This window comes from Alosa alosa, chromosome 4 (assembly GCF_017589495.1).
Source record: "Alosa alosa isolate M-15738 ecotype Scorff River chromosome 4, AALO_Geno_1.1, whole genome shotgun sequence".
In the NCBI taxonomy this organism is placed as follows: domain Eukaryota; kingdom Metazoa; phylum Chordata; class Actinopteri; order Clupeiformes; family Clupeidae; genus Alosa; species Alosa alosa.
Window position 1 is genome coordinate 28,300,629 of NC_063192.1, and position 18,188 is coordinate 28,318,816.

Consider the following 18,188-nt stretch of genomic DNA (forward strand, 5'->3'; position numbering starts at 1 on the left):
GCCGATTCATTGGAGGATATGTGGATGGTACTATGGATGGTAAGATGTTAATGGATTTGGCCCACTGCAATGAACTTGAAGTAAAATACTAAAAGTGAGAATTTAAATATAATATCCACAATTACATACTTCAATGACATCGGACTGGGTATGTTTGCAAACCCCAGTGACCCAGCCTTATTTCATTTTTTGCATGAAAATATATACATTTTTAAGAATCGACAAAACCATATTATAATCACCAATCTGGTCTGATTAAAGATATGGTCGAATCTGCAATCGCTGCAAAGATCTGCGATCTACAAACTGTTGTGCTGTACCTTTAAGTTAGACACTGAGGTAGCAGACCATTGCCAACAAGGAAGTAGCAAATTTTGCTCTCTCATACTTACTAGGTAAACTTGGTTGTGACGCATGAGCTAAAACCTTAGGCCTATCCCTATTTTCTTAAGGTCTTTATAGTATAAATGAGATTTGTAATAAGGTTGATATTCTCTCCAATCAGTTGGTTCAAAAGCCCATCCAGGTGCCCCACCCTTTGTCAATGCATACTGGCATGCCACTCCATTTAGGATATTTGATTGCCTCTACTCTCTATTTACATTTATTCAACTTTGTATTTGATATGATCAGAACTATCAGTGCTATTTGTATGTGTAGTAGTACTGTGTCAGGAATAATACTATTTTTGCATAGCCCTAAAGAATGCATTCCTTCCAACTGCCACAGCAAGAAATGGCCAGAACTGGTTAGGCCTGCCCAGAAGTACAGCACAACCTTGTTTTAACGACACATCATCAATGAATGAACTTATCTTTTCAGCACTCTTTTTTACTCATTATCAGTGAAATTAGAGTTCACAATTTAATAAGTTACTTACAATAAGTATGTCAGTAGGTAGGTTAATATTCTATAAGTCACTTTGGACAAAAGCATCTGCTAAATACAATAACCATAACCATAATTACAATTCACACATCCAGATATCCCTGAATACATTAGAAAATACCTTTATTAAAAAAAGTTCCTAGATCTGTACATGCAACAATGTACAGAGCCTACATAAATATGTGTTTTTTTTAATCTGGTTTTTGTGGTACAACATACCACAGTTTAAGCATGTTACAAACACATGCAGTGTTGCTTACAGAATCATGGCCCGCATTAACTTCCTTGTCTACCGGGCTCTATATCGGAAGAGGTCAAGTATGCACTGTAGACAGTATAAAGCAAGCCGGATGCTGTAGTTGTTACTACTCTTTTGGATCTTCATCTTGAAAGTCCTGAAAAAAAGATGCACTTAGTTAGGGACAGGGATCAAATGAGATGGTATTCCATGAATTCATTGAACTGTGTCTTAGATCAAACCTGGATGCACAAGTACTGAAAACATACATACTATTTCCTCTACTTACCATAAGCCACATGTTCATTAGACTTTAATAGTTGTGACCCATTGAAAACAATCCACAAACAAAGCATGTGAGTGTTTTTCTCTGTTCCCATACCTTTTGTCTCTCCAGAGCATCAGCCTTCTCTTCCTCAGAGGCAGGTTCCTTATCCAGTCTCTCCAGTAGAGGGAGCTGTGATAGAACAAACAGCCTGTATTCGTCGGTCTCCATGATGGGATTCTCAGCCAACACCAGTGCTCGTAATGTGTCTGCCACACCCGCTAGGCTACGCAAGGCACTCCGGGAAAATATTAGGTTACCCCTTAAAGGAACAGGGCACATGAGCACAAGGGAGCCTTTTGATTAGAGAATAGACATGACTTACGATGACAACATTTCATAAACTGCCTTTCTAAAGATCAAGTGTTGATCTTGACCATCTGTTCTCATTCATAGGCAAGGGAAGGCAAGACACACTCTCTGTCAAGAATACCTCTGCTATGGGCATGAAAGGAGAGAAACTGATTTTTGATTTAATCTCCCCAGACAGATGATGCAACTAGGGGCATTTACTATGTACAACACAGTGTGTAACTTATTTGGTTCTTACAACTTGTGTGATTCAGGATGCTGCGAACACAACAACAGGATGATAGGATTCCCAGATAGTTCACCTACTGATGGAAAAGTACTCTTCCTGCACTGTAAAGTCCATTATAACTACAAGCATTTCTTCATTGCACATGCAGGCAAAATAACAATAACCCTGCACACCCTGTTAAATAATTAATATTGGTGAATTGAGCTAATAACGCTCAGAGATAGGCTAGTATAATAGAAAGGTCTGCAAAACACGCAATCACTCATCTGAGGGCAGACCCCTCCATTAGTATGTAAATGCAAATATGACTCTCACCTGACATTCAGGTACTGCAGAGACTTCATGTTGGGACTGATTCCATCCAGAGTCTCCAGCTGGTTGTCTCGCAGATGCAGGATGGTCAAACGCTCCAGCTTGTGGAGCCCCTCCAGACGCTTGATGATATTCTGGGCCTGGAGAGAGTGTGGAAATCAGACCAAAAACTTGGGACAGAGAAGTCTTCCATCAGTAGACTGGCGCTTCACAGCATATGTAGAGATTATAGGGGAAAATACCTTTTTCTTTTAAAGCACAAACTGAATGTATGTGTGAATATACTTTTTGGATTATTACATGGATTTACATGGAAAGAACACAGTGAAATATAACCCTTTGACCTTTAACCTTAAAAGCTAAGGTTAAAGGTTAAAACAAACTGTGCAAAAAAGATACTGCTATTTAAAATGATTCACTGCAATACGGTACCAGGTAAAGTCGGCGAAGATTGGGCAAATACAGGTCCTCTGTGGTCTCCAAACGATTTCCTCTCAGCTCAAGTGTAACCAGGTTGGTCAGTTTATTGCACTGCAGACCTTGCATCCTCTGAATACTATTACCTGTAACCGTTCAAATGAATTTGAATATGTGATACAAACAATTCAGTGTGTATTAATGATCTCAAAATATGCTGAAATAAATTAAATAAAAACAGGCGAAGTTGAATTTCCATGACACAGTTCTACAATTGCTGATGGTAAAGCCACATGAAAAGACAAATTCTTTTGATAGAGCAACTAAACTAACCAGTGAGGTTAAGGGTCTCTAGAGCAGGCCCACTGAGCCCCTCTACATCTTGGAGGCGGTTCTTGGCGATACTGAACCACTGCAGGTAGATGAGTGGCTCCAGCCTCTGCCCTCTAAACTCCCGGACATGGTTCCCATCCAACTTCAGCCAAAGCAGCTGGGTGAGTTTAGCCAGAGGATTGAGGTCCGACAGGTGGTTGGTGGATAGGTCTATGAAACGCAGGTGCACAAAGGACTCAAGGAGACTGATGTCGGTCAGGCTCCTAGAGAGGGAGCCAACAGAATAGGTGTTTGAAAACTGAATACTTCTGACTTATGCTAAATTGTGGTTCAGTTCTTTCAAGGCAGGCATGTGACTCACCTATCTACAAGTTCAAGCTTAACAAAGGCATGTGACAAACCATTCCCTGTGCGACACAACAAAGAAAGGCCATCTTTAATCATGTCCTGTGTCACTGCACAAGATGGGACCTGAATGCAGTGAAAGGAGATAGAAGTCATAAAATCTAGAATCGTTGATGGATTTCAGTATATGAAGGACTAAGAGAAATTTTATGAGAACCTTATACTGTAGTTGCAAATTGGCTTCCTCCGTTTGTCCTTCATCAAAATATTTAGTTCCATCATCTTCTGATTCACCTGGGTCCAGTCCTCTTAATTCGTCATCTTCTAGGTCAGACATCATGAATCCGTTAGCTTTTAGCTAATCTAGATGCTTTTCCTGTTGGGTGTCAAAACAGTTCTTGAATATTTAATTAACTGTTACAGCCATTGAAACCTACATACATCATAGCATACATACGATGTAAGAAATAACGGTTTGTGTATTTTAAAGCACAGCTATTTACACATAATTTGTGAAAAAAGTTAAGATAACTTTATCATGGTGTCCACCATAGATGGTGTCCACGGTAGCGTTAACGGTAGCAAAGCCTAACACAACGTTAAGCTACGTTAACATTACACTCTCGTGAGAATAAGCCATTATACGTTGTCATCAAACCTTGTAAATTAAACAAATGACGAGGTCCACGGGTAATCACGGTGTGACAAGCTGATTGAAATTACCAATTTTTATCAACAAGAATTTTCATTAGACAGGCCTAACAATCCCTCTCCCCAACAGTTTACACTAGTTACCATGGAAACAGTACCACTTCCTGACAAGTGACTAAGTTCTCTTAGTTAACAGTCCAAAAATAGGTGGAAACTATATGTTGAGGATTATCTTATTCATTAAGTACACGTTCAATGACAAAGAGTTCTGGTTAATTTACTTTAATTGTTTTTTTTTGTAACATCTGCTGACTACATCAAACGCAGGAGCTAGTATACTACTGACTGTGTTTTTTAACCAGCTGTTTCCATATCCAACAGGTCAGTGTGTAAAAAACAGGGTGACGGCAAACATCATCCCTTATTATAGATATGTACAGATTTACTCGTTTGTGTATTAGGTTTCTCCTATACATACCTATGGTCACAATATATTGTGCAAATGCATTCTGTTGTGCAATTCCAACACCCAACACACAAAGAGGAAATACACAGGGGAATTCTCTCATTGCGCTTGTGTTAAGAACAGTACAAAATTACGCAAAAGTTCATTACGTAAAACTCCCACTTCTCTGATTCACACTGGATTTCCAGGAAAACCATTCATTCACAACACACTCTTCTGATAAAAACAGTCAAATTATAAATAGATAAAAGGTAACACAGGCATATGTTTTAAGACTTAAGATTACATCATTGGCATTTCAATTTACAATTGCAAAACAAATACAAACAAAACGGCACATATAATTCAACAGCATTAGCCATGACACATAGGAATGCATCTCTGTAAATGGGGTTGACTAAATGACAAACTTAGAATTACAAACAAGTCTCAAACCATGTGACTATAACCAAGGACAAATATATTTCACACATATATATTTCACATATCTCTCTCACACACACACACACACACACACACACACACACACACACACACACACACACACACACACACACATTCCCTTTTATACACTTCATCTTCAGCAGTCACACTTCACAACAACGCTGCTAATGCTCTTTCACGCCATCAAGTCTTTGCATAGGAGTGTATGTCTGAGCATTAATCTCCGTGCATAGCAAGAAACAGGATAATCACACCATAACCTGTACTTCAGCTAAAGGCAAGTCATTTTGGAGCAGTCCCATGGAAAAGTTACATTTCCTATTTCTTTTTTCAAGTTTAAAATATGAATGTAATGTACAAGGTGAGTTTTGAAGGCAGTTTTTTTTTTTTTTTTTTTTTTTGACATACAGACCAACGTGAGGTCATCATGAACATGTGCCAGGTGACGGCAAAAAAAAAAAAAAGCTTCAGTTGAAGAGCACATGCGGCCCCATGAGGAAGACCAAAAGGTGCATTTGGTGCAACGGTTAACGGCCAAGAACAGAGTTGAACACTGTAGTCCATGCAGGGTCCTCCAGGACAGACCAGGCTGAGTGATGCTGAGTGAACTGAATGAGGAGGATGAGGAGGCTGGGGTGGGCGGGGGATGCAGGACTGCTTCTCAGTCGGTGGGCATGTTGCGGAGCAGAAGGCCTTTCTTCACTCCACCCTGCAGCATCCGCGCTCCGAGGCTGATGCCCGAGGGCCCATCGCTGGCACATGAAGGTAGAGGTGTTGGTCAACGCAGATATCCATTTATGACAAATGACAATGACATATAACTGATAACACATAAGTAGTGGTTATATAAAATATATTAGGACAACAATTCCCGGGGAGGTTTTCCAATCAATGCTATGAAAATGTTTTCCAGTCTGTCGGCTTTAACAACCTGAATGCCAATATGGAGCTATTAACAGAACATGAAGAATTCCCATGGAGTTGTAATAATGACAGTGTTTTATGTAATTGGAGTGGAGAACATTCTTACATGGGGTTGAACTTCCATTTCTTGGCCTCTGGTTCGTCGAGGATGCCCCCCTTATCCCTCCTTTCTGCAGCCCGGTCTCTGTACCTCATCTGACATGAAAAATACACCACATCAGAAATCAGTCAAACTGACAAGAAAACAGTGGATTTAAGGGAGTGATCAGATTAAGACGGAATACAGGCAAATTTAAGCAATAAGCCCCGAGAGGTCGTAGGTTACGCTGATTCTACAACAGCTAAGGGGCGTTGTAGAATCTCTGCGCTAGCGGAGTGCCTAAAACCCCCCTTTGCTGTTGTAGAATTAGCGTAACCTACGGACTCGAGTGGCTTATTGCTTTTCTAAAACTGTTACTATAAATACCTGGCAAAGTTTCATAAAGTAAAGGTACAGCAACTAGAAATATAACGGAGTTATTCCTAGATAATCATTCTTCCGCAAGAAATATATTTCCTCTATCTGAATGGTTGCCAAGCAACATCGAGACGCAACTTTAACTTTTGTATCAAGTTGTGGTAGCAAAGTAATATAGAACGGAATGCGGTCAAGGTGTATGTTTGTGCTGGATTTTACAACGGCATCGAACGTGATTCAGCCAATCACAATCAAGGACCGGAACTATCAGTTTTAGAAAGGAAAATCAGGAATGCTCCTGGAAATCTCACCTCGCTGTCTGCTCCTCCTGGGCCCTCCTGCTGGCCCTGCCGGGCCCTCCTCTGCTCCAGGTTTTGCTGAGGAGAAAAAAAAACACACACTTCAGCATCACAGGTAAAGTATTTTATTGTAGTCAAATACAGTACACAGTTGTTTTAGACTTGGCACCAAGGTGTAAGTAACATGCAATAAAACAAAGAACCTTCATTTATCGAGTAAAGAGACACAGTAGTAAAGAGACATAATCTCTTGTCATCATGCCCAAGTCTTTAGTCCAGTATAGATACATACAGTATAGATCTTTATTTTTTAACAAAAACATTGGAGGAAGTTGGACATCAGCCAACTGCATACCTTATGCAGCTCAGAGAGCTGCTGGTGGCGAATAAGGGCCTCTTTACTTGGGAACTGCCTCCTACACAGTAGGCAGGCCAGTTTGGACCAGTCTGTTAGTCGCTCCTCCTTCTCTGTCCCCTCCTCATCACTGTCTGTCTCGCCACTGTAGGCAGCAACCAGAGGACGAGGAGGTGTCCGCTACGACCGGGCACATGCATAGGGAACAAAGGGAGAATTAACAGCTAGAGCCAGTGGACAAAGAGGAGCCTGAACTAGTGGACAAGGAGGCGTACACTGATGGCTGACTAAACACATGGGAATTGAGGAGGAAGAAACAAAGGAAAGAATAGATATGGATAGACAGACACAGAAGAAATATCTATACCTCTCTTTCCTCTGGATGCTTGATCTGTTCTAGGAGAATATGAGGTCTTTCGGACAGAGCACCCTGGGAGAACACAAACATAAATTACACTTTTACCGACTCGTTTAAAAGCATGCATTAGTGAGTTCTGAGCATGAACACTCATGTTCAGAGAGTATTTCTGAGAGAGAGAGTCTTGCCTTCTTCTCCAGAATGGTGTATCCCGCGTCTGCGCTGGCGGATTCTCGGCGGTCGTCGGGCCGGCCCTGTCCAGGGCCCCGTGCTACGGGGTTGGAGGAGGTGGAGGCAGAAGAGGACAGCGAGCGCACGTTCTCCTTCTGTCTGTTCAGGCTCTTGGCCCACCTCTCCATGTCCTTCGCTATCTGTCAAAAACAGCAAACACTGCTCGTTAGGCACCATTTAAAACAGCAAACACTGCTAGTTACACACCATTTATAACAGCAAACACTGCTCGTTAGGCACCATTTAAATAAAAGACAGAACCTATTTGGACTCCTCTTGAAATATGATAAATACAATATAAAAGGTTCAAATGTGACACTGAATATCCTACAAAACCCCCCGAAGGTGACATTCCTCCAAAAAAATGCATCCTTATGGACCCTAAGACATGTACAGTATGCACAATCCTAGATGTAATACTGATGAGATGTGAGGTCTACCTGCTGAGCAGTTTTTGTCTTGGGCTTGTCCTTCTTGTCCTTGCCTTGAGAGGCATCGAGAGATGCTGAATCAGCACCACTAGCACCGTCTGTTTGGGATGATGCTGGAACGTAGGTCCTTTTCTCTCCATCCCAATACATGTACTGTTGCGTATGGGAATTGTAGTAGTACTGAAAAGAAAAAGAAAATAAAAGTCATGTACTTAAAGTAAAGATAGTAGAAAGTAGTATAGAGGTACAGTCCAGTAAGCCATTCAGACTGTACAAAATCCTTGTTGGTTGGTTAGTTACCTGTGAGTTAGCATCATAGTAAAGGCCAGTCAGGGGGTCGTAGTAATACCCCGAGCTCTCGTCATACTGATAAGTGGAGACATCAGGAACAGCTAAGGGCAGACACAAGCTGCATGTTAGTCCATCAACAAGAACACATTAAAATGAACTAAGAACACATTAAGATGAACTAAGAACACGTTAAAATGAACTAAGAACACATTAAAATGAGCTAAGAACACATTAAGAATGAACCATATTCAGGTGGTGAGTTACAGCATAAATATGGTCTTGTCTGCAATCTTGACTACATCATGTTACGACCCCCTGTGCCCCCTTCAGGTCCTGGCCTGTCAGTGCACGGGCAGGGCTGGGCCTGGTTAGACTAATTACATTATTAGGTGCACCTGTATTGGGTGGGGCTATAAAAGGGGTTCTCTCTCTCTCTCGGTAGGCACTTTGATAGTCCTTTACACTGGCACGTTATTCTTTCTCTCCTCTTTATTTCTATTTTCCCCCTTTTGCCTTTCACTTACTCATCTTACATGCGGATAGCCTACTGCCACTTACATTCACGCATACACGCATTCTTCAACACTCATCTCCCTAGACACTATAGTTTGTTAATGTTGCGATCAATATTAATAAATGGTTAAATTTGAAACCTTTATGTTGCGGTCTGTTCACGAGCTGGCCGTAACAATCACTAAAAGAGCCATCAAAGCTCAAAAACACCACCACCATGCTTTGGCAGTGCTGCAAAGGTAGTTATTTGCCCAGATGCCCACCCCTAACCCCCCTGCAGCACTGAATGGAAACGTACGGTACTGAGGAAGCTCTGATGACGTCCCCGGTACTGATGGATGGCTAGGAGTGGCAGGCTGGGGTTTGCCAATGATCTCCACGGTTGCAGCTGCATGGGCCTGCTTCAAGGCATGGCAGAGAAGTTAAGAGAAGAGAGATTAGTATGCTATGATAATCTACATTTTCAATAATCTAAACATCTTTAGCTCACAGAGCGACTCAACAGGCTGTGATCTTAAGAGTGCAGGTGGGGGGGGTCTCATTACCGGATTGGACTGTGCGGATGTTGCCGTGGAGATAAGATGAACTTGTGCTGGAGCGATCGTGACAGCAGAAACTTTCGCTTCAGATGTGACCACTAAAGGGACAAAAGACAACGCACAAATTCAATGACATCTTAATTCATAACTTCAGGAAAACCTTTGAAGGGCTGTTTACCTCCAGCAGTTATTCCACCTTCATAGGCTCCCATGAGGCCAGAGACGGCAAGGTTGGCGCCTGCTATCGCACTCAGCCCCTTGTGGCCCAAACCATCAGACACTACTCCATCCTGCCTCTCCTGCCCAAACATGGACAACACTGCACCCTGCTGGTACACTGCAATATCACTAGCCTGGGCCACACCTGAGCCTAGCTGGGCATTCTGAGGAGGAGCAAATCACAGAGACAGAGAGGCAGAGGGTTACATTCTGGAGTAAAGACCAGCCTACATACAGAATACATTGTGGACTCTCTAAAGGTCTGGTGTAGAACGCACCTGTGAAACAGCCCACTGCGCTGCCGCTATGGCTGTGCTGGCCACTGTGGCGGCACTGACACGACTCCCATCAGTAAGAAACACATCACTGAGAGAGAGAGAAAGAAAGAAAGAAAGAAAGAAAGAAAGAAAGAAAGAAAGAAAGAGATGGAGCAAAAGAAAGGGAAATATTGAGGGCAAGACAGGAAAAGAAAGAGGAGAAGAGGGAGCAAAAGAGGGTAATTGAAAGAATGTATGGACGGGTTCAAAAATAAATTGTATTATTAGAAATAGGAGCATAAAATGGAATAAAGAGAGAATCACAGGCATCATTAAATGAAGCATGACCCATACACTCACTGCTGGGCACATTCATTTTCAGTCTGAACACCAGAGAAAAAAAAAAAAAAAGGCTAAATTGTAGCCCAGCCATACCGCTTGGAGCCCTTGGCAAACTCCACCGCGATGACTTTGCCGTCAATGGACAGAGGAGGCTGCAGAGCCTGAAGGATCTGGAGGAGCTGTGAGGCCTCCTGCAAGGACAGAACGACACACATTAGAGATGACAACTCTGAGATAGCTCATGAGGGAATGTCTTTTAAAGGACCACAGAGAAAATAACAATCAAATTACAGTGTGATTTGAGGAGACACTGACTAGTTTTTCTGTGTAGCTGGGGGACCAGTGTTCCCGTGTCTTACCACAATGGTGGTGAGCTGGAGGAAGGCGAAGCCGCGGTTCACTTGGGTCTGCTTGTCCTTGATGAGGCGCACGTTGGAAGGAGAAAGCGTGGCGAAGGGAGCCAGCGCTGACAGGATGGCCTCCACATTAGTGTGGGGTCCCAGGTTCCTCAGGATCAGAGCTAGAGTGTGAAATGCATCAATTACCCTCGGCAGACATACATGTAAACAGATGCAAAAATCCTTCCTTTAACCACAACTAACTAAACATCTGTGAGCCAAAATAAACAACTAGAACACACTAAAAATCTACACTCACAGCTATACCCAAAGGCCCATTTACTTTTCAATTCGGTCTGTGGAGATATATAATTTAGCAGCAATGACTGGAGTCCCTGACCCTGGAACACTCTGCCCTGGAGTCTACCATGGTCACTTGACTGATATATGATGGAATGTGGTATGACAGAATATGACAGAAAAGGTGTGTGAAAGGAGCTAGCTAGCTAGATAGATAGATAGATAGATGGAGGCAGGACTCACTGTCATTTGCCAGCTCTGCTGCCTGTGAAGCTGCGGTCAAGGCCAGTAGAGGAGCCGAGGGCTGGTAGAGAGTGGGCAGGGGCAACAGACCTTGGGCAGGGTCCTTTAGTTGCCCCAGGGGCAAGTCCTTCTGCACCAGAGGCAATTTCAGCTCAGCTTCTGTGAGGCATGTCGACAAAGTCAGCCCAATGTTTCACTTTGTTGCATCCAACATACTGCCTTTATGATCATGTCCTTGCAAAGGGTATATTACATAAGGCACTTAACCTACCTGATTTTGGGACGCTACACTTGAAGCATTTTTCACGCCTTTTAAAGTTCTGCACTCCACACTTCAAACAGAGATGAGAAATGTGAGAAATGAAAAACAGCCAGATGAGCCTTTGGTCAATATAAATAGCCTCCTGATTATATTTTTGGCACAAAAAGACACTTTAAACAAATGGGCCACTTGTACCCCACCTTATTGCAGAGCCAGTCCTCGTTGGCACGTGGCTTGGGGTCACTATAGTGCATGGACACCCGCTGTCCTAAAATAATGAGCACTCTCTGGAAGAGAAAGAGAAAGAAAAGGGAGAGAAACAGACAGAAAATAAGCATCCGGATCCAGCAGAATAATACCAAACAAACAGAGAGAGAGAGAGAGAGAGAGATCTCACCTCAAAAGTCATGGGGAGGGAGAGAAAGAGAGAGAAAGATCTCACCTCAAAAGTCATGGGGAGGGAGAGAGAGAGAGGGAAAGAGAGAGAGAGAATTGGGTAGAAAAAACAGAGGATTTAAGATCTCAGAACCAAATAAAAGAGAAAGACTGAAAAAATAGTGAGAGATAGAGAGAGAGAGTGAGGGAGAGAGAGAGAGAGAGTGAGGGAGAGAGAGAAAGAGAGATGTCACCTTCGGCTTGAAGGGCATGGGACGGACACACTGGCCTGTGTGCGTGAGAGTGGACGTGTGTGTGTGTGGACGGCCCTCTCTCCGACCCACACCCTGACCACCTCCCCCCTTGAGGGGAAACATGGAAGCAAGGATGCTTATCCTACCCATTCATCTACCCATCCACCCAGCACCCTTCCCCACAGGACAGCAAAGAACCTTCCAAATCATCCAATACATTTTGAAGTAGCATCCAAGCATGCGCAAAGGCAAACAAGCTGAAGTGAACCTAAGAATAAATCCACTCTGCATTTATGATAGAAGAACCCAGTTTAGCATCTACCAGAATAAACTCAAATGAAAACTTAAGAAAAGGCAATAAAAACCAGACAGACATGCCTAATGCAATAGTATTTTGCTTTTCACAAATTGGACACCTTCAAACAAGTATCATGGTTGACTGGCACAGAGGCTGACAGTTCTGCCTTGTAGTGCCATATCTACCCAGCACCCTTCTCCCTTGCTTCTGTGTCTATTTTGAGCCAGCAGGCTTCTTTTGATTTCTATCAGCCTGATCCACTTGTGATGTCAGAGAGACGTGCTCAAAAGGCCAGAAAAAAACATTACAGGGAAGGGATGAGTGACAGCTCCAGGCCTAAGGCAGACACGGTTTATAAATACAATGCCTACAAGATGTCCTCTCCATGTGCCTGTCTGTGCTTCAGCACTCTGACTAACCACTATGGCCCTCATTACCTCCTCATTCTGAGGCTTTGTAAGGCAAACACTCCTCCCAAAACAGCAACGATGGGGGAGAAAGTGGGGAGGATGCCAGGGGTGGGTTTGGGGGCAAATTGGCAGGAAACAGGGAGATATAAAAACAGACAACGTCAACAAAAGAAAAAAAAAAACAAGCAAACCAATAAAAACAGGCAAAGAGGAAGAGTGGATGCATTTGGGGTTGATGACATCTGCACTGCAGTGAGGTACTTTCCATAAACTCCACTCCATGTGTGTGAGGTATGGGTCATTCAGTGAGCTGCCTCATTCCTGTTTTACCCCGTTGCTGACAATAGAAAAAATTAGAAGAACCCTTCACATCCACCCCTTTAATACTAATCCTGATGAGAAGCAAACCTGATCCTTTACTCCTGTTCAGTAAAGTGGCAGAGGTGCACTGCATTTGAGGGGGATGGAAAACAAGACAGTTCAAAATGGCCGTCAATATAAATACAGACATACAAGCCACACTGCAGTACATTCACTTAAGGTCATTGCACCCGTGTTGTGTTCAAGCATGTCTACACACACGTATGTGCTCGTGATGAGAACATGAGCAGTGTGTCTGTGTGTGTGTGTATGCGTGAGGAGTGTATGTGCAGGTGTGTGTGTGTGTGAGTGTGTGTGTGTGTGTGTGTGTGTGTGTATGTGTGCAGTGTAAAGTGACCTGGTTGGTCTCCATCCATCGGGTGGCCTCCTGCAAGTGATTAAACTCGACGAAGGCGAATCCTCGGCTTTGACCTGGAGACACAGCCGCCGGGCCACAGTGACAAAACAACAACAACAACAACAACAACAACAACAATGCAGTGAGGGGTTAGTGCCTTCACAGGAGAGACAGAGAGAGAAAGAGGGAGACAGAGACGGACTGAAAGATTTAGAGACAAAGAGGGAGCGCGAGAGAGAGAGAGAGAGAGAGAGAGAGAGAGAGAGAGAGAGAGAGAGAGAGAGAGAGAGAGAGAGAGGGAAAGACAGAAAGCTTTCTAACCACTCATCACACTGAGTAATTTGTTCAGATGAGGAGGTCAGGAGACAGCTCCTTCCCCTGCGTAGACAGGCTTGCAATACCTCTCTTTGACTGCAAAGACAAACAGCCACATACCAGCTCACACATCACTGGTGCCCTTGGAGTTGGGATCCTGTGTTACTTTATATGCCTCTGCTGCAGCAGAATATCTTTTATTTCGGTCATTATCTTAGTTGCTAAATTGCCAAAATGGCTGACCATTTGCATTGAAATCAGAAGTGATCCAATGAGCTGAATATAAACATGTCCCTTGCTGTTCTGCGATATTCAAAGAGTTGACATGAAAGGGTGAAAACATCCATTGTTTTTGAAGAGCAAGCCCCAGAAGAGGAACTAAATTTGTATTCAGTGTCAGCAGGATCCAAGCTCCCTGTGTTGTTACATAACACTTTTATTAAAAGATGACTACTTCGAGTGTGTAAGCTCGCATACAAGGAACTGACTGGGCCGGAAAACATTTACAGTATAGTTAATTTGCAAAGAGTGTCTCAAACCCACTTCTCTTACAATGGACATTGCTTGCCTGTTACTATAATGACCTGAAATTTCCACTGTCAGAGCAGAGCAAGACACAAAAAAGCCATTATAATGGCAAACACAAACAAAATAAGGACATACATTTAGCACAGGGAACACATTTCAGTGAATAATGACCTTTCACAGAAAGGCAAAAGAGGGACTAACAAAAGTGGAGGCCAGGGAGGGAGCAGAAATACTTACTCTGAGAGGATGCCTTCCTCTGGGTGTCCCAGATGAGTGTGGAGGGGTTTAGTGAGGTTGCCAACGTGAAGGGAGGGGGGACAGCATACAACTAAACGCTGAGAGGAAACCATGCTTTTCTGTATGCTGTGAGTGACTATACTGAATGTATGTGAGTATACTGAATGTGTGTGTGTGTGTGTGTGTGTGTGTGTGTGTGTGTGTGTGTGTGTGTGTGTGTGTGTGTGTGTGTGTTCGTTGGTCTGGCTGTTCGTTGGTGTGGATGTCAATGCATATAATCAAGGACACGGATTCTATGGTTAATAAAGAAGCAAAACTAGGTGTTACAGAGCAAGACCATGTTCGAAAGAATAGTAACTGATAAGGAGGGAGACAAATCAGACAAAGAAAATGAACGATACTAAGGCCTAGGTTGAGACAAATGCGCCAGATTCTTAGGGTCTACGATGCTTGTTGACGGCAATGGGATGAATCAAAGTTCCCCTCCAGACAATACAATGTAAAAGTAGGAGAGAGTGAGAGACCTCGAGAACAGGAAGACTGCCTCTTCAAGGCAAGCGAGAAAGAGAGATATATCGCAGACCGAGAGAGAGGGAGCAGGGACTAAGGGGAGGATCCAGAGTTACAATCAGCGGTCAACTCACCTGAGGACTTATTTCTCATTAGGCGAACTTCACGAGGTTGAATTCCTTGCTCCTGCAGCAAGTTGCGGATCTGGAAAAAAAAATACATCAGTGATATACAAGAAACAAAACTCAATTCAGCAAAAAATATTATATTTCTTAGAATAATGGAGAGTTACAGAAAGGCATGCTTTCAAAATCAGCGATTTTGCCATGCGGTGCAAGTGCTGACCTCGTTGACTGTGGCGTTTGGGGGGAGCGTGCGCAGCATTATGATGTTGCTGGGCTTCTGTGCCTGGTCCAGCTCTGCTCTGTAGTCCTGGTCACTGCGCTCGGCCTCGTCCAGGCCCAAATCAGAGCCGGCGCTGAATCCCGCCTCTCTGCTGCTGTTACCACCCTGGCCTGTGTCAGAGAAAGCCTGAATGCCAGTAAAATTGTATTACTATTCAGCAGATGACTGTCACACTGGTTTAAGAGGTATACAATATCAGGTGGAAAAGATCCCCTTCTTCACATCGATGTCACCTTTCTGTGGCCGAGCTCTCTGCCAAACTGGTCCTCTTCCCCTCGTCGAGCTGCACCGCGCTCTTCCTGGCCAGCAAACGCCCTGGCACCCCAGCCCTTCATTTCGTGGCTGTCTCCAGGGTGATGGGCCTGATTCTCTGGAAAGTTTTTCTGCCCTCTGAAGGATGTGTGATCCCTTCTGGGCCCCTTGGACTCCAACTCAAACCCAAAGTCCCGATCATCCAGTCGGAATCTCTGCTGCTGAGCTTGCTGGGGTTGGGCTTGGGAGTGGGAACCCCGGGGGAAAGTCTTTCCTGATCTGCTTGGGTTGGTGCCCCGCATCCCCCTGTGCTGAAAGCCCGATCGACCGTCCGCGAACTGAGTGGGGGAGAAATCTTCTGATCCGGCGATGCTGTCATCACGGCCACACTGCCGCTCGTCCTCAGAACGGTCCTTATAACCAGGCTCTGCCTCTGCCTCATCCTGTCCATACCCTCTGTAGTCCATGTCTCTGAAGTCATGTTCAGCAAGGCTGTTGCCATAGCGACCAATGCGGTCCCCTCGGCCACCCCTGGTGCGACATCAAACAGAAGAACAAAGTAAGGCGTCAAGTCATCAAGTAACACTGCAGGTTTCCCTCCTGTCTTTAACACTGCTAGGGTCAAGCTTCAATCGAATAGTTAAACCGCTGAATTGATCAAATCAATACTAAGTCAACAAGTGAGACATTTGATCTGTGTTCCTAGGCACTGTGGTAAGGAGCCCTGGGCATGCAAAAACCACAAAGTAAAATTAACTTTCTATGACATGCAAAAACTATCAACTCACCGCCTTTCGTACTCCATATCACCCTATGTGGGCCAACGCTTGACACTGGAATGTTTATTCCCCTGTACTTGCAGCATTCACAAGCCTTGTGCAGAGAGCAAATGTTAACGTAATGAGACCTTTTCCATTCCAATAAACACGCAACATATTAGCTGCTAAGCGAAGAACTGAAGATGACTCAAGCGAGCTGAAACAGAACCGAGGACAGCAAAAAGGTGCCGAGGACTAACGTTACTTATTTCGTCTCACCTTGGCCGTCAGCACAACTATGCTGAGGTTGCTGTAACAAGGGTGATATTTGACTAGCCTAGCTTTAACGAATTTAGCAAATACAGCAACCCCCACCAAAACCTTTGCTGTCAAATAACGTTACATTTAACGTTATCTAGGCAAAATTTCCGAGTGACGCTGGCTGGAGAATTGAATCACATACTCCAAGCAAAACAAGTTCGCTGACTGGCCTGACAAACCAGATAACTAACCAGTAAGATAGACTGGTTTCATATAAAATTCTGCCCTCTGCGCCGAGGGTTAGCCTGGCTAACGAAAACGTTAGCTATTCTACACGAAATAGCATTCACAAGTTTCAGAGCTTTACACATTAACAGCTCCCCGCTTTGCTGCAATAGTTCAAACTGGCAAGCAATATACTTTGTACTTACATGTCGGGCTCCTCTGAACACTTGTCTTTGCACTATTATGACTACTCCGAGTTACCAGGCCCAAGAATCAAGGTTGAAGACAGCGTGATATTGGTAACTACAGTGTGGGTGGAGCATTACGCACTGTTGTATTCCATTGGTACAAAATGTAATGGTTGTTGATTGGACAAAATAAATGGCATTCTGGTCATGTCATGTACTAAAATAACACGCAGGCTTTCAAGTAAGGGCTGTGACAAAAAACAGACCGTCTAATTCTGCTCAAGACTTTCCAATGGGCATAATCAAACAGTAAACATAACCATAACTTGCTGTATATCTGCAATGTAAAGAAGTACTTGCAAGGAAGGAACAACAATCTGCTGTGTATGCCTACTTTGATTAAAAAAAACATGCTTATTTGATCAATCTGAAAATCCTCTGCTTGTAATAATCATACAGTAATAATGCCACCTCGTGTTTTTTCTCTATATACAATGACAAAGTTGAATCTAATCTAATATACCTTTATACCATTACCTGCATAGGTCATCATAGCACACCAGAATACAAATGATGACCATTAGTTCAGTTTTACATGACATAAGAAATTTCTTTTATGAGCCTTTATTGTCCTGGTGCTCTTCCCTCTGGTAGCTCTGAGCAAAGAGATGTGGATATCTTTACACTTGTTAAATATGACTAAAACTAATACTCATTATTCGCGCCAAATGGCACATAAAACAGGACATCAAATCGCGTCTAATTGGAGTGTCAACCTGAACCACTGTTAGGGAAAAGCAAGACATGCAAATTGTACAACTTAAACAGAACCCCCTTTTCAACAGAAGACAATGCTCTGGGGACTAAACTAAATCAGATTTATTTGAAGTATTTTTAAAGCAGATTGAAGAAATATGGAAATGTATTTTACAAAAAGTCAAATGCACCAAGATAATTTTTTTTTTCATACAACACAATTGCAATTGATTTCTTTAGAATAAACTCCAATTAAAACAATAATATATGCACTTTCAATTGTTTACTTTTAAAATCTAAATATTTCTCATGATAGATTCTGAAGATTTGTTTTAAGGAGTAGTAACTGCTTCAGGAAAGGCCAGTAGAATTCACACAG

The 18,188-nt window shown here is 43.2% G+C and overlaps 2 protein-coding genes across 4 annotated transcripts; both read right to left on the reverse strand.

Annotated features, from left to right (window-relative positions):
• Positions 1 to 969: 969 nt before the first annotated feature.
• lrrc23 (leucine rich repeat containing 23) lies at positions 970 to 4,188 on the reverse strand. The gene is made up of 8 exons (XM_048240875.1): positions 4,058 to 4,188; positions 3,617 to 3,775; positions 3,416 to 3,525; positions 3,055 to 3,317; positions 2,737 to 2,867; positions 2,308 to 2,444; positions 1,509 to 1,713; positions 970 to 1,283 (listed from the first exon to the last, which is right to left on the reverse strand). Exons 2-8 carry the CDS (start codon positions 3,737 to 3,739, stop codon positions 1,254 to 1,256), a joined length of 999 nt encoding a protein of 332 aa, XP_048096832.1. The 5' UTR covers positions 3,740 to 3,775; positions 4,058 to 4,188; the 3' UTR covers positions 970 to 1,253.
• Positions 4,189 to 4,316: 128 nt separating this feature from the next.
• Positions 4,317 to 17,185, reverse strand: rbm10 (RNA binding motif protein 10). 3 transcript variants are annotated; one of them, XM_048240873.1, is made up of 23 exons: positions 17,072 to 17,185; positions 16,410 to 16,494; positions 15,603 to 16,152; positions 15,310 to 15,495; positions 15,099 to 15,168; positions 13,375 to 13,448; positions 11,520 to 11,606; positions 11,329 to 11,389; positions 11,058 to 11,216; positions 10,536 to 10,696; positions 10,270 to 10,367; positions 9,856 to 9,943; positions 9,537 to 9,741; positions 9,365 to 9,456; positions 9,118 to 9,217; positions 8,316 to 8,407; positions 8,025 to 8,195; positions 7,542 to 7,724; positions 7,363 to 7,425; positions 6,996 to 7,175; positions 6,653 to 6,718; positions 5,991 to 6,079; positions 4,317 to 5,712 (listed from the first exon to the last, which is right to left on the reverse strand). In XM_048240873.1, the coding sequence occupies exons 2-23, from the start codon at positions 16,424 to 16,426 to the stop codon at positions 5,622 to 5,624; spliced, it is 2,883 nt and encodes a 960-aa protein (XP_048096830.1). In that variant the 5' UTR covers positions 16,427 to 16,494; positions 17,072 to 17,185; the 3' UTR covers positions 4,317 to 5,621. The 3 variants fall into 3 exon arrangements, with proteins under 3 accessions (XP_048096830.1, XP_048096829.1, XP_048096831.1); XM_048240872.1 differs by having other exon boundaries at positions 9,118 to 9,220; positions 17,072 to 17,184; XM_048240874.1 differs by lacking the exon at positions 16,410 to 16,494 and having other exon boundaries at positions 9,118 to 9,220; positions 17,072 to 17,183.
• Between the last annotated feature and the right edge of the window lie 1,003 nt (positions 17,186 to 18,188).

What these genes read in the sequence shown, in the direction of transcription:
- rbm10 (XM_048240872.1), bottom strand. An exon ending in CATCCGCACAGTCCAATCCG is followed by an intron (nt 9,221 to 9,364) that starts GTAATGAGACCC and finishes CATGCCTTGAAG; the next exon opens with CAGGCCCATGCAGCTGCAAC. An exon ending in CAGGAGGAGCAGACAGCGAG is followed by an intron (nt 6,080 to 6,652) that starts GTGAGATTTCCA and finishes TTTTCATGTCAG; the next exon opens with ATGAGGTACAGAGACCGGGC.
- lrrc23 (XM_048240875.1), bottom strand. Translation starts at nt 3,739, where the DNA reads ATGATGTCTGACCTAGAAGATGACGAATTAAGAGGACTGGACCCAGGT. An exon ending in ATTTGCAACTACAGTATAAG is followed by an intron (nt 3,526 to 3,616) that starts GTTCTCATAAAA and finishes CACTGCATTCAG; the next exon opens with GTCCCATCTTGTGCAGTGAC. An exon ending in AGAGACCCTTAACCTCACTG is followed by an intron (nt 2,868 to 3,054) that starts GTTAGTTTAGTT and finishes GAACGGTTACAG; the next exon opens with GTAATAGTATTCAGAGGATG.